Below are 15,684 nucleotides of genomic sequence, written 5' to 3' on the forward strand. Positions count from 1 at the left end.
CCATATCAGCAAATCTCAAAAATATTTTACAACAAATGTACTCATAATTTGTTACTGATTTCAGTTCTTATCTGGTATGATATTGTGTGAGCTGTAATTATAATTTTACAAAATAAAATAAAATAAATTATTAGGACAAATATGCATAACTTGGTAAAATTAACATATGTTCATGATTGTCTTGTAAAGAGGCCCGAACCAGAGCCCTCCTAGGAAAAGTATGTGCAAAAGGCTCTCGGAATGCAAGCCATAGAGAAGGACAAGGACTTCTCTGAATGGTGGGTAATCCCCTACCGAGCAAAGCTGAATAAGCATATTTTTTGCTGGAAGTTGTGGATGACAAGCTTTACCCAAATGCACTCACTCATTCTGCATGGGACCTGGGTCATTACTGTCAATCTGAAAGATGCATATAATAGCACATCCTTATCATCTTTCCCTTCTGCTCCTTCCTAAGTTATGGACAGAGATGCATATGGTTATGGGTTGTGCACTTAGGCTGGAACTTCTCCCTAAGGATCTTTACAAAGTTGAAAAACTGACATCAGTAGTCATCTAAAATCTCAGATCAGAGAGAGTTCAGTTGATGGCCTTCGTAGACAATTGGTTAGTTTGGAGGGCCACAGGAGAAGAGTGCTTATGAAACCTATGAGTGGTAGTCAGCCAGTTCCAATGAAGAGGTTTCCCAATTAACTGAGACAAGTCTTGCCTCATATCCAGCAGGTGCTTTGTATGGCTGGAACTTCACTGGGGCACACTCTGCAGCTGGTAGTCATTTCCCAGTCAAACTCAGGCCAGAATCAGGACAGATCTACGAGAGTTCCTGGCCCAACCCAAGGTCTCCTGATGATAGTAGGAACAAATCCTGAGCCTTTTTTATGGGTTTATAGTGGATCCAAACCTCAAACTGCAACTCAAGGACAGGATCAGTCTAACTCTCGCATGACTAGGAAAGGCCTTTTTTAAGATGCCACATCAGTTTTTTGGAACTGATGGCCATCTTTCTGTACATCAGAAAATGGAAGCTTCTGATAGGAACCCACATTCTGTTGATCTTAGACAACATGATAGTAATGACATATATCAGGATGCTCAACTTTTGCGCAGCTCCTCTCAAGTGTAGTCTTGAAATTGTCTACCTGTTGGCCCCAAATTGGCCCAAGAGTCATTGGTTTGCTCTGCTACTGCGACATGTGAGGAATTGTATTCCTTTGTTTTCTGTTATTCTATCTCAGACAGTAGGACAGAAAGTCATCTGTGCATCCTCTTTGCTAACCTGCAACCTTTGTGAGTGGATTATCTAAGTTTTTGCTACACTGAAGAGTATTTATTAAACATTGCTAGGTACCTTGTCCAGAAACTACAGACTTCAAATATCCACCAATACCAGTCCATATGGCAAGTGTGGTTAGATTACCTCACACAAAGGCCAGTCGAAATTATAATGAAAACCATTCTGATCCACTTATATGAGGACAAGTGCTTTGCTACCACCATAATCACAATGTATATGGCTGCACTGTGAGATCTTTGTTGTATGGATTTAGCTCCCTCCCCTGCTCCAGGAAGGGCTTATATTACCGCTGAGGCCTCTAGAAGGCACAAGAATGAGACCAAGTCTTAATCTGAATCATTGTGTTCTAAGGCCATAACCAAGAGAACCTTCCACAAAGCAAGTCTTGATACAACTGCCAATGTGCTTTGAACTCTTAACTTCTTGATTCCCGAGTCTCGAGCCCCAGATTTATGATTGAAGCGATGGGGCAGAAGGGGCAGCAGTTTAGTGCTGTATCACCCACACCTTGCTTTATGATAGCATGGGAGTTGTTGCATAGTAGACAATAGATTTTAGGTGTTGCAACACTAGTTTAGGTAAACCAAACAATCAGTCAAGTAACTAGTCTACCAAGGTCTTGTATTTCTATGGAGACATGCCTAAGAATGGTTTGTGTGCTAGAATACTTTAAAGATTACTGAGATTTCAGAATTTTTTAATAAGATGAAGTGGGTTATAAAATTAGATAGAAATAGAATAGGAGAAGTTTTGAGCATGAACAAGACAAATTTTTCTGAACAGTCAAATGAAAGGAAAATGTTGAGTTGCAATTCTATTGTTTAGTCATCCTTTGGATATTTTTTAATGGGTGCTATCTATGTAGATTTTTGCAATATTACGAGTTTTTTCAAGTTGTTGTTATACCTGGTAAAGTATGACTGTACAGTACATCTTCATGAGGTTGAAGAAATAATTTTAAAGTATGCATTATAAATACGTGTTTTCTAGAAGGCTCATAAAAATTGTCTTGTAACATGCCTCAATTTATTTACTGCTGTAAGATCTTTTGTTCAGCAGTAAATTTGAAATGACATTAGTGAAACATTATTATTGAGTGCAGAACTGTCATTCGAAGCATGCTCTGAATGATGTATTCCTCTTCAGACTTATTAGTTATTGTTTACTTTTACATAAAATTTTAAAAAACTACAGGCTCCATTTTCTTAAAAGGTACTATGATGAGAAACGGTTTACATTCCGTACTATTCTTTATATCATATACATTACATGGGAGTATTTTTTCTTTGCTGTGTATGAAAGATTATACAGTTCTAAGTAGCATGCAAGTTAAGGCAAAAATAAGATGACAGCTATTCTTGCCCAAGTGGTTTCTGGGTTTGGGACAGTAACGTGGACCAGGCAAAAGTCAGGAAAGAAAATTAGTGTTCAAGAAGGTATAATACCCTTGAGGTTTGGGATAAATTTTTAATATGCAGTAAATTACCGTAATCATTAAGTTATTTTCAGTTGACCAACGTTAGAGTTTTAGTCATTTTTCAGTCACATCTGTTAATTAGATAATGCCATGACAAACGGTTAGATTTTTGGTCATTTTTCAGTCACATCTGTTAATTAGACAATTCCATGACAAACAGTTAGATTTTTGGTCATTTTTGAGTCACAACTGTTGATTAGATAATTCCATGACAAACGGTTAGATTTTGAGTCGTTTTTCAGTCACATCTGTTGATTGGATAATTCCATGACAAACGGTTAGATTTTGAGTCATTTTTCAGTCACATTTGTTGATTGGATAATTCCATGACAAATGGTTAGATTTTGAGTAATTTTTCAGTCACATTTGTTGATTGGATAATTCCATGACAAATGGTTAGATTTTGAGTCATTTTTCAGTCACATCTGTTGATTAGATAAGGAATTAACAATCTAAGAAGGAGCAAATGTTTAGGAAAATATGTTGTGAATAAGTAAAGGGTCCTTTATGTGTTTCTATCATTTCACTCTACATAATGTCTTTAATAGTTATTTTGCCATACTGTATATATAATAATGTTTTAATAGATGGTTGCCTTTTTACTGTTAGCTCATCGTACCTAAAATACAAGAAACCTTGTATTACAATATGTTATATTTTGCTTTTTTATTTTTTCAAAGGTGCCTGTCATGTTTTAAGCTTAATTCAGTGATCTCAAGAACAGAATGAAACACTCTTTTCATTATATACCAGCATTGCTTGTTGCATTGAGGGCAGCTGTATTTTCCTCTTTAGTGGGAGAAATAAAGAAGAAATTTTGAAGAATTGTTGGTTTAGAGGTCACTTTCATGTCTTTTGGTTGTAAATTACTCCAGTTGGTTAATTGACAGTATATAATACACAAATTAAATTTTTTGTATGTGCCCATCCAGTTAGGTAGTCATGCCTTAAAATTAGCACATGGTGAAAACTTGAAGTGTTAATTGTCAAATCTGATACAGTATTTGCATCAGTCCAACTGTTATTTTCTCCTTATTTACATCTTTTATGAGACAAGCATTCCTCAGCTGTTAGAGTAAATATTATCTAGTAACTATATGTGGTAATGTTTTGTAAGATGTGTTGCAGGAAGCAGCATAGGGCTACAGGAATTTTTGTTATTGGTTTTGACTTCCAGTGTGTGGTGCTCGATACAAGACCAGACAGGGTCTCTCCTACCATCTCTCGCACACACATAAAGGGGGCAGGGCTAACTCCGGGGGCAGTCGAACCAGAGGGGCCAGCAACAATCCTACTGGTACTAGGGCCGAAACCCCAGCTGCATCTGCTGGGAGCTACCAGCCCCAAGCCTACCAACCTGATGCTCTGGCAGGCCTGACAGAGTTTCAGGACAGTTACCTAGGTTACTTATCTGCGGGTCAGGATGCCTCGCCCACGGGTATGCTCTTCCCCCTTGTCATACTGGCCCTGTCTGTGCTTGCTTGCGCTTTCTCTTTGTCCACTTGCTTGCTCATTCTCATACTTAAATGCAGATTTTTCTTAAAACGTGTATTTATGGTATCTCTGTAATGGACTTTGCAAGATGGTATTTTGATGTTCATTACTGCGTATGAATGATCTTGCATTAGTACTCTGCTTTTAAGTTTTGGTGAATGACATTTCAAGAGCATAGATAACATTGCATTTTTTTATATGTTTTAATGCCAAAGCTTGTAGTTAGTGCTAAGCTTTCTTTTTTGCACTTACAAATCCTTGTGCTGAAACTAGTTATAGAGGCTTTGCTGCTGGAAATTTTATTTATTAGTGAAAAAGATAGTAAAGCAAATATAAGATTTTTCACTTGAATGTAATTTGCTTGTATTTCGTATTGCTGGTGATAATTTATTAGTTCTCAGTGGTCTTTATGTGTCTCATATAGCATAGCTTTGTGTTTTGTCATCAGAATTTTTATTGCATGTAGTTTTTACGTGAAGAATTCATATATATTTATTTAGGTCAGATGTAAGCTTTTCATATTCAAGAAATAGGTTGACTTGAGTATGCATTTTGTGTATTTGTGCATTGTCTGATGAATGACTGGTTAATTTCCTGAGAGATTTTTCATTCACACATTCAGTTTGTAATGTTGTTCCATAATGGTAAGTATTGTACATTTTCATTTTTTTTATTTAATTATTTTTATGCTACCTTTAAAAAACCAAAATCTCACTTCATTTTTTAATCAGAAAACGAGGCCACTGTTTAATTTTGAAAATGATTAGAGTGTCTAGTGGCGTTCAAGGTATTTATTGGTTTTGTTGTTTATAGTGATCCTCTTTGATTTATAGAGGATGTACGTAGATAACATTACCTCCGAACTGCCTTTGCTGACGTTATACTGTATCTAAGAGTATTGTTGGTGTTAAACACGCTTTGAGATAATGGTACACATCTTCCCTTGTTAATGCTGTGCAATCCCTAATGCATGCGTTACGCTCTTCTGAGTTCTTCGTTTCACAGCACTTTAATGAAAACTTACCGTTCTAAAGAAATTTGTATTTATTACCTGTATTTTTTCTGTAGCTTATACTGTGTGTCACCTTTGCTGGTTCTTTGTTACTTATTTGCATCACAAAATTCTCAAGTTTCACGGTTGTTTTGGGTGTACAGCATTGGAGAGATGCAAAACAACCTGAGAAAGAAAATAAAATATATATACCTTTATAGTATATATATATATTTTTTCTTTTCTTTTATATTATGTTTTATGTATATATATATGTATACTGTATGTATAGTATATATATATACATAGTATATACGTACAGTAACTGGTGAGAAAAACTCAGATTACTTTGGAGATGTAGACTCCATTACAGTTATTATTCATTCCTATGTGTAATAATAATACACATCAGTAGTCTTTTTTTGCTCACTGTAGGTGGTTACATCGACAAGTACTTTATGAATTTGTGTTGTAGGTATTGTTTTTGCCATAATTTATTATTGTTTTCAGTGCTGTGTTATCAGCAGACATAGTTTATTATGATATTGCAGCTGTAATATAGATGAAATTCAGTAAAATGAAAAAAAAAAAAATTGTACTGTAGATGAATTCTAACTCAGAGCTAGAAAGAAAAGACATAAATTCATTTAGGTTACACTGTGTGAGAGAGAGAGAGAGAGAGAGAGAGAGAGAGAGAGAGAGAGAGAGAGAGAGAGAGAGAGAGAGGGACTTCAGTACAACAGCACAAATTACTGCAGCCTCTTGTACTGATTAACCTAGATGTTCCAGCACTTGGCCATTAGACTAAACAATCACAAAACAAATCGGATCGTTACTGCACATGTTTTGGATATTTTAGTTACAGTAAAATTTTGTATACCATAGTATGTAAATATTAAATTCTTTTAATTCAAAATAATTTTTTTCAGCACAAACCCATAACTCATGATATAGCCCAGTGCCGTGGTCTTCAGAAGTTCAGGACACATCTTACCTTATTTGGGAAAAAACAAAATAGAATAATAGCTAAAAATGCTATGTGTATTATAGATATACCCATAATTCTTTGGTTATCAGTATCATTTTTTCTTGTTCTGGAAAGTAGACTAAGATAGATTGAGTCGTTGAAATCCACACTTAATTGTCGTAACTCATAGGATTTGTTACGTAGAGTACTGGGAATTAGCAACTTTACTTATTTCGCTTCATGAATCAGGGAATAGCCTAAGTCTACTAGAGTCATGATGTTGAAAATAGAGGGGGTGCTATGGTGTAGTTATCTAGTCAAACACGCTTACCCATAAGATAAGGCATGGAAACAAAAGCCAGGATGGTCACAGGTTCAAAATGTGATAAATATGTTTTAAGGGAAATAATTGTTCTGGTTTATAACTTAGACTGAAGCAGCCAATACTGGTCCCAAAATAAGGAGTTTAACAATTGATGAACAATGCCCCTCACGTAAAATCTTGTAAAAGTAGATTGGCACCTCCAAGTGCCTACCCTTAAGACTGAATTGTTGTTCAAGTTTCTAGCCACCCCTCAATCAAGTTTCTCCTCGATTCAACCTATCTCCTTGCCACCAGTTCCCTGTGTTTTCCTTTTTAGCGGTTTCCAGCTGGCACTAGAATTATCCCAAAGTTAAGACCGTAGGTTTGTTAGCTATGAAAAATACAAATTGATTAAAGAAAGTAATTTTAAGACCGTTAAAAGAGGTAACTGGACCTTCTCTCTTCCAGCCTCAGCTCTAACAGATGAGCATAAAAAGCTATCATGGAAATCCCCAGGCCCCAGGAGTAAAGGCCCTTATATTCTAGTACACTTCATTTGTGCCTTTTTGATTACCAGTATACACTCCAATTTTTCAACTAAGCTGTTTTGTATTTATAACGCCTTTGTGGTAGTTACATTTCTCATCTTTTCAGCTGTTCATATTACATATAAATTCTGTTTATAATATATATAAATTTTTGAAACAAGTCTCCAGTTTTCTTTCAACTTAATCTCCCATTCCCCTTTCAATATCCACATTTTGCTTCCATTGAGATAGTCAACTCAAGTATCTGTCATATATTAAAGCTTTTGTTTCTTGAGACATCTCTTCCAAACCTTCTGTAGAAGTCAAATTATATGTATTTTTTTTTTACTTACTTTCAATTAGCATGTCTTACATCTTACCATCATTCAACACATTATCCCCCAAAATACTTGCAAGAGTCAAAATGTCTGTCCATACTAGCAGTTATTGCTCTGTCTTTCTGCATTCCCTTTATCCTTAAATCCTTGCCTTGTAAGCATCCATTTAAACTTTCTATGCGTACAAATTTTCGGATTCTTTCACCACTTGTCATGTACTGCAAATTTACACCAAAATCTGTCCTTTCCCTGATTTTCAGCATCCTTACACCCACAAAAATTTTAAACAGCCGTAGAGGCATCTCCTCCCTTGTTCATATACAGAACCAACCTTTGGTCTTAACATAAAGGAAAATTCTCTAGTGCCTGCTGGAGCCTGGTTAAAAAATTACAAGGAATTTGGTGGCATCGGGAGTTAGCCAAGATGATGGGTCCATTGCGTCAGTTTTCTCTAGACCCCCTTCAGATCTGGTTGTGCTGCTGCACTCCCTGCCCTGAAACCAGTTGTTGTCCATATCCTGCCCGCATTACGCCATTGGATCCTGGGTTTTTCTTTCTTTTTGTTGTGCATTTTCTGCTGTGAGTATGCAAACCCACGACTCATCTAGGCCTTTCAAACCTCAGAGAAAATGTCCTTGGGTTGATGGCAATCCCTGCTCCCATTTTCTGCCTTCCTTTGTGAAAGACCCCCATTCTACTTGCAGCAGGTCTAGATCGAACACCTGTAGCATAAGTAACCCATGTCCAGATCGTTGATTGGTCTCCTGAGCAATGGTAGAATTTTGATAAGAGGAAAGATAGAAGGAAGTCAGCTCCACCATCTTGTTAAGGCTTTGTTTCCTCGGTGGTGGCATCCGCATCTTTTCCTTCTCGTTCTGGCTCTTCTCTGCCAAAATCTTCTCACGTTACTTCTTCTCATGAAGATTTCTGCCATTGATTTGGCTTTAGGAGATTCGATTAGGGGCTCGGGAGATCATGTAATTAATATGGCTGCTCCTGTTCTCTCTGGGGGGAAGTTTCCTCCCCAAGGATGAAGGAGGCTGCTCCCCCTTGTAAAGTTTTTTTAGGAGATATGCAGAAGATAACCGAGTGTTGAGACTCTGTAGGCCTACCAGGGGTACCAACCCTTTCTTACCTATTGTCTCGCTGTATGTCTTCCCACATTCCAGTGTCGTCCGCCATGACAGTTTCCAAGTCTGCCGTCTCCATGACATCATCTCTTCTTACTATGCCTCTCCCCTTGTCAGCTGCCAGAGCATCAGTAGTGTCTTCTCAGCTGTCAGGGAGACTCTCCGCTCCCTGCCCTGTGCCATCAGCTGTGTCTTTGCCACCAACTTCCATGTCCGTACCTTCTGACTCTCTCATCCAGACTATTTCTGATAAAGTCAAAGGTATTTTCATGAAGAGGTTCGGTCATTCAGAGATCAAGCCATCCAGGAAGGGATGTCATAGATCCCCTTCTTTGTCTTTTTCTTCATCTTCATCCTCTTCATCTTCATCGTCTGCTCCATCCATCTCCATCAGACGTTGGAGGACGAGAGACTTCGTAGCCCATCCACGTAGGAAGATTCGCGAGTCCTCCTTGGAGCCTTGTTCTTCTTCTCTGGTAGCTGTTGTACGTTCGACCAAACACACCCATGCTGAACACATTCATGCTTCTGCTCAGGTTACCTCTCAGAGAACCTCATAATTCCACCAAATTCTCTGTCAGTGTTGTGGATGAATATCTAGTTAAGTTGCAGGTGCAATAAAAGCTCCATTAATATCGTGACTGAATAATATTGAAGATGTGAACATACTCAAGTATTTGGCATCAGTAACTTCAAAATTAATGTAAAGTTCAAGCATTATATGAAGTATGTAAGCAGCAGGAGACAGTGGCTTAGTAGCCATGCTGTAGGCCAAATGATTCTACTTTTAAGTTGTCAGCAGTTAATTTTCAACTTTAAAGACATAGCACAAATAATTAGGAATTTATATTGTTCAACACTCAGAAGATAGTGAATCATGTTATGTATATACTGTCTATGTAATGGTCTGGTCAGTAGAGACCAGCAGGTTCAAAATAAAAACATGAAATTGGGCTGGAATCAGAGGAGGACTGAACAAAACAATCAAATTACCTTAATACAGATTCATTATACAAATTAATTTACATTATTTACAAGTGAGACCAGGTTTTGGGTGGCGAAAACACAAAATGATCAGTTAACAAAGATAACAGTATTTAAAACCAGCAAAGGAATCGACAGACAAATCCATCACACGAAATCATACTCCAACATTATTATCAGCGCCATACACTGCTTGACACCACAATTACAACGATGGAATGAAAAATCATAATTAACACCAAAATTAGGCAATCGTACAGATAGCATAAAAAATAACAACAATGACACATAAATAGGCAGCATAATAAATCATAAATAATAAAGCAGCAACATAAATATTATCAGAGCCATACGCTGCTCGACACCACAATTATAATAATGCAATAAAAAATCATAACACCAAAATAAACACAAATCAAGCTGTTACTGAGAGGTCCTCATCCTCCTGTCGAAATCAAACATGCTGCTACCAATGAAATCAAACATGCTGCTACCAATGAAGAAGCCATTACACACACAAAGAGACGGAGAGGTCCTTATCCTCCTGTCAAAATGACCAGGTACCACAAACCCATCCATGCTGCTACCAATGAAGAAGCCATTACACACAGAGAGACGGAGAGTCCATATCCTCCTGTCGAAATGACCAGGTACCACAGACCCATCCATGCTGCTACCAATGAAGAAGCCATTACACACACAAAGAGACGGAGAGGTCCTTATCCTCCTGTCGAAATGACCAGGTACCACAGACCCATCCATGCTGCTACCAATGAAGAAGCCATTACACACAGAGAGACGGAGAGTCCTTATCCTCCTGTCGAAATGACCAGGTACCACAGACCCATCCATGCTGCTACCAATGAAGAAGCCATTACACACACAAAGAGACGGAGAGGTCCTTATCCTCCTGTTGAAATGACCAGGTACCACAGACCCATCCATGCTGCTACCAATGAAGAAGCCATTACACACAGAGAGACGGAGAGTCCTTATCCTCCTGTCGAAATGACCAGGTACCACAGACCCATCCATGCTGCTACCAATGAAGAAGCCATTACACACACAAAGAGACGGAGAGGTCCTTATCCTCCTGTCGAAATGACCAGGTACCACAGACCCATCCATGCTGCTACCAATGAAGAAGCCATTACACGCACAAAGAGACGGAGAGGTCCTTATCTTCCCATCGAGGTCAGCAGGTCCATTACACCTGTTACCCAACAAAGTGACTTTCCACTGCTCCATTACTGCCATTCAACTATGCTGCTGTTGCCTTCGTAACCTAGAGTTGCCAAGAACCTCTCAGGTTGCCATACAAAAACTGACTACTGCTGTCACTCACTCCATGACAGACATCACCTTGTCACCTTGACGAAAAACAATGGAGGGTAGGAGAAATGATGGAACAATTGTAAAGATTGTTTCAACCAGATAACAACCAATCATTACAGTCTATAAGAAAATATCACCACCAATCAAATATAGTTAATGTCATGTTGAATATTCGTATGATACAGTATTCAGTCAAGGAAATAAAAGTATCTATTTAATTTTTTGAAGAATTCGGTAGATTAAATGCAGGAAAATTGTCTCAACACTTTGGAATTGAATGAGAAGTACATTGAACATTTTTAAATTTAACAAGGAATTTTAGATTAGCGTGAATATTTACACTTAAACATGACTAAGCAATTTTTTCTGGCCCAGGGTTCACTTTTATTGAAGCCTTCCACCACTTTCTTACTCCTCTAGAAAATTTGAGTACAGTACCATTCCCATTACCTACACTGGAATTTTCAAAATCTTCCCTCGCAGTTTGTGTCACCTCATTAATGTATTTATCAAATTTGTCCATAGTTAAAGGAGTCAGTGTTGTTACATGCCTTGAACAACTTCATCTTTTTCACCTAGACATTTTACAATACTCAAGGTAATTTTTTGGGTTTGGTGTGAAACGCCATAATCACAACTAGGTCTTCACTCCTCAAAGTTAGTATGACACTGCTTGTATACCTTACTTTTAAACTTTCTGCTTCATATTGAAATTTGCTAGAAATCTACTACTACAAGACTTATTCAGTCTGGTGCTTACTCTCTGAAGCATACCGCTATTACCCAAAATCACTGTTGAGGATCATTATTAGTCTGCCAGTCTGGATCAGTTTATGAAGTTGTGTTAATGTGGAATTATATTAACTAAATCAAGGTCATAACCATGTAATAATCTCTCTGATGTGATGGGGTTTAGACTGAAAATTCCCCTGCAGTCTCCAAGGACCTTCCATAAATCAACTGGTCCTCTGTTTGCCATTGGCACACTGAGAACTTGCCATCTCATAAATCTAAGACAGTATGCCTGATTGATCTGTGTGTTAACATTTGGGTAAGTTTCATCCACCTTTGTAAAAGTTGTGTGTCTGGGTCATTGATAATGTTGGATATGGAAGTGGAGACTGTAGTTAGCTAAACCCAGATTTGAAACACATTAGCAGTGGGATACCAAATTCAAATTTAGGCACCTGATAGGCCCTCAAAAACTCTGCTACCAAGTGATCATTTCACATTAATTTTATAATCTGGCTTCACGTACGGGATTTGCACAGAACCCAACCTTAATTGTGCATATCAATTAAATGCAGACCTAGATAATTTACACAACTGAAAGGGATAATTGGCAGTGCCAATCAGAATTGTCTTTAGGGGCTTTTATTTAGTTTTTAGTGTGATATTTAAACCTTTTACAAGCTAAGCATTCCTTCAAAAGTTTTTTTGTTTTTTGTACCTCAGATAAGTAGTGTGGAATCTCAGTTTGAATTCTTATATACTAAAATTATAAGGTAGCATGAGAAAATCTTTAATGCATATCTCTGATTAGTGTTTGAGTTAGTCCACTGTGCTCTGTAAACACTGAATGTTACTACAGTACTACTCCCATCTCACTATGTATCACACTTGCTTCAAAGTCTCAATAAACCACATCATCATGGTAAGCATGAACATGGTTGATTATATGAATCATAGCCTTCATTTTCTTCTTGTTACTATCAAATTATTGAAAGTTTTCAGGAAATTTAATGTATTGCTCCCATAGCAAAATCTACTTTGTAACTTTAGGAAAGGTAAATTGGTTCATTCTAAATGACCATATTTCCTTACATCCCTTTGTTTCAATGTAGGTTCCATTGTGGGTTTCATCTTATGAACTCATTTACTGCTTTATGCACTGAACTAGATAGCTGAAGCATGAATATTAAGTAGTGGTATCAGGTGTTATGGTTACATTACTTTCTACATCCACCTCAACATTGCATGTGCTTTTGAATTAGTTTTCAGTCATTGTTTTAGGATTTGGAATGACAACTGTAAAGGTTTCATTTTTTAACAAGTTCCAATGAAAACCAGGAAATCCAGGTCCTGGTAAGCAATTCGTTGTTTTAGCACTAAAAACCCATCATTTTATGACTGCCTTCAGGTGTTTCAGCTACTTCCTTTCCAGAAGCACTCAAGAAAAGTGAGAATCCAGCTTGCCATCTTTACATGCTGGCTCTGAAGTCCTGCCTTCAGCAAATGATAGTCATACAAAGTGATTCCCCTACTTGGAGTAATTCATTCACTGTTGGGTATTGTCCAAGTTCTCAGCTTGTTACTGTGTAATTGTGTAATGGATTTACTGGATGATTATTGTAAACAATCTTTTCTTATCTACTTGAGTCTTCATAGAATATCTTGATGGAATTATAATACAGTACAGTATTTGGTTTTGAGTCATAGCAGTGATTTGAGGCTTCTTAAAGTGATCAGTTATGCATTTGCAGCATAACTAGCATTTCATATCATCGCCACGTCTTAGGCATTGCAGTAATTTCATGTGTAGGTTAGTGCCTTTGGAGTCAGATCTGTAGGCCATATGTGGTTTGCAAAGCATGAAGGACTTTTCTAGTCCCGAGGGCCACCATAACCCCATCTGTCTCAGCATTGCCTGCCTCTTGAAGGCCTACTGACAGAGTTTCCTGCAGCCTCTAAGACCTTCAGAGGAGGGTGATTCAAAAACTACCTCATTGCATCATTGCACAAGCAAATGGAGTTGAGATTGCGTAAGTTTTTGGAGAATCAGAATTCTAGGAGAATGGGTTGCTCTTCTACTCCTGCTTGTTGTAGATCACCTTTAGGTGGCCTATTATTTGTTTCCATAAGACTTGAGGTACATGTTGAACTACATTCATGCATTGCCTCTTTAGCTCAAGCTGTTTCTGATAGCACACTGACTGGTTTTTTTGTCTAGCGTGAGTACAGTGCTACCAATTCTTCAGATTTGAACTCAGCAATTGTATAGCACATTCACCCTCCAGTTGCTTCCATTTAGGAATGATGTATATATAAAGTTAATAGTACTTTGGAAACTTGTGAACACTACTTTTCTGCTAGATCTCTTAGTATTTCTCACTTATTGGTATCTAGCACAGCCAGTTCTTCTGGGACTAGATTGCATAAACACTCTTGCGTAAACACTTGTAGATTACATAAACACTCTTATTGTGAATGTATGTAGTCCACTCAGATCTAATAGTGCAATGAGTTTTGGTGATTTCGCTTAAGAGTGCTCTCAGCTTCATATCATGGGGCAATAAGGGTTTTCAACCAACATTCTCGTTTCATAGACAAAAAAAAGTGAGATTCTTCAACCTATATTATTTGAAAAATTTAATTTTTCCAAACATGAGCACTCATTGATTTGGTGCTTCATGAGGCTTAGTGAGCATGCTGCATCAGCACTCCCTCACACACCTGAAACCAAAGGATATCAACATGCGTGGTAGGAGTGCAGTGAACTGCTCGTAGTGAGAGGGTTACTTTTACCATGATCCACATACACACACACACACACACACACACACATGCGTACCAGCACCCTTTGCTACTGATGATGCATGCATCGCGTCTGTTATGTACCCTCTCCTTCCAATCTTGCTGTCAACCTAGTACTAATGCTTGACATAGGAAAGCTTGTTGTTCTTTCTTGGGGTAACATTGAGCACAGGCAAGACATAATATGTCCTTTCACACTTAGTGCTAATACCACTAGTAGGAATGCTATGTATGACTGAAAGCACTGTGTTCTTTCTGTCTGTGTGAGATGGCTGTGGACGTGGGGCTTGATTTGCCTTCTCTGCTGTCATGTCTTCCTGGTCATACCGTCCTTGCCAATCATGGACTGCTACTTATGCAAGTGCCCCCACCTCTCAAAAGTTCTGGCATACACGTACTGGCACACACATTCACTCCCACAGTGAGTGAGATGATTATGTTTACTAAAAACAAGTGTCTATATGAAGTTAATGTATTTAATCTTTAATTCCAGAACATTACAGGAAATTAGAGATTTTGCCTATTCTCAAAACTGCAAAATAGAAACAGTACTAGGGGGAACTATACAAATAGAAAAATCTCCCTCCCATAATTCATACTTTGATTGCCACCAGACTCGGTCGGAAGCTTCCAAATTACTGCTCAGCCCAGCCACAGGCAGCATGGATAAGCAGCACTTTCATGTTTTGCTAGGGCAGTCTGGAGATTTACACCTTTCAACCTTCTCCCTAGTAAGGCCATTGTTGGAGAAATTGCAACAGTCCAGCAATGTCCACATGATCTTCGTAGCCCCACCTTGGCCACAGCAACCCTGGTTTGTGGACCTTTTATGGCTTCTGGTGATGACCCTGTGTACCCTACACTCCACTAGTACACCATGGTTGGCTACCAAGGCTGGCAGCCATCACAGAGAACCCATGCGCAGACGTGACCTAAACTACGTGGTCTGGATCACTCCTGGTACAGGCAGTCCTCGGTTATTGGCGCGGGTTCTGTTCTGAGGGTGTGATGATAAGTGTTGATTTTCGGTTATCAGCGCCTCTGTTAAGTATGTATCAGCACCAATACCCAATTATCAGCGCCGATTTTCGTCACTAGACAAGCCCCGTAAAACCAGACCTCCAATAACCGAGCCTGCCATTAACCGGGGACTGCCTGTATTGTTATTGCAAGCACTTTGGGCATTCTGTGGATGAGTTGACCTTTACACTCAAAAGAGGTCTCCCGCATTGGGGAAAAAAGCTTCCATCAGCCTCAGTTTTGGAGATACCACCGGAATCTCAACCTTCTTAATCTTCTCACATGAAGG

At 38.4% G+C, this 15,684-nt stretch overlaps 1 protein-coding gene across 11 annotated transcripts in view; it reads left to right on the forward strand.

The window, feature by feature from the left end:
* LOC136848850 (zinc finger protein ubi-d4 B-like) overlaps positions 1-15,684 on the forward strand; it is a 64,660-nt gene that overhangs the window by 23,773 nt on the left and 25,203 nt on the right. For 9 of the 11 annotated variants that reach the window (XM_067121647.1, XM_067121655.1, XM_067121649.1 and 6 more), the window contains one exon: positions 3,949-4,209. The exons of the other annotated variants lie outside the window; for them this stretch is intronic. In XM_067121647.1, the coding sequence (XP_066977748.1) occupies positions 3,949-4,209 (261 nt within the window). The remainder of the gene's footprint in view (positions 1-3,948; positions 4,210-15,684) is intronic. 11 annotated transcript variants of the gene reach the window in all.

This window comes from Macrobrachium rosenbergii, chromosome 19 (assembly GCF_040412425.1).
Source record: "Macrobrachium rosenbergii isolate ZJJX-2024 chromosome 19, ASM4041242v1, whole genome shotgun sequence".
Lineage (NCBI taxonomy): Eukaryota > Metazoa > Arthropoda > Malacostraca > Decapoda > Palaemonidae > Macrobrachium > Macrobrachium rosenbergii.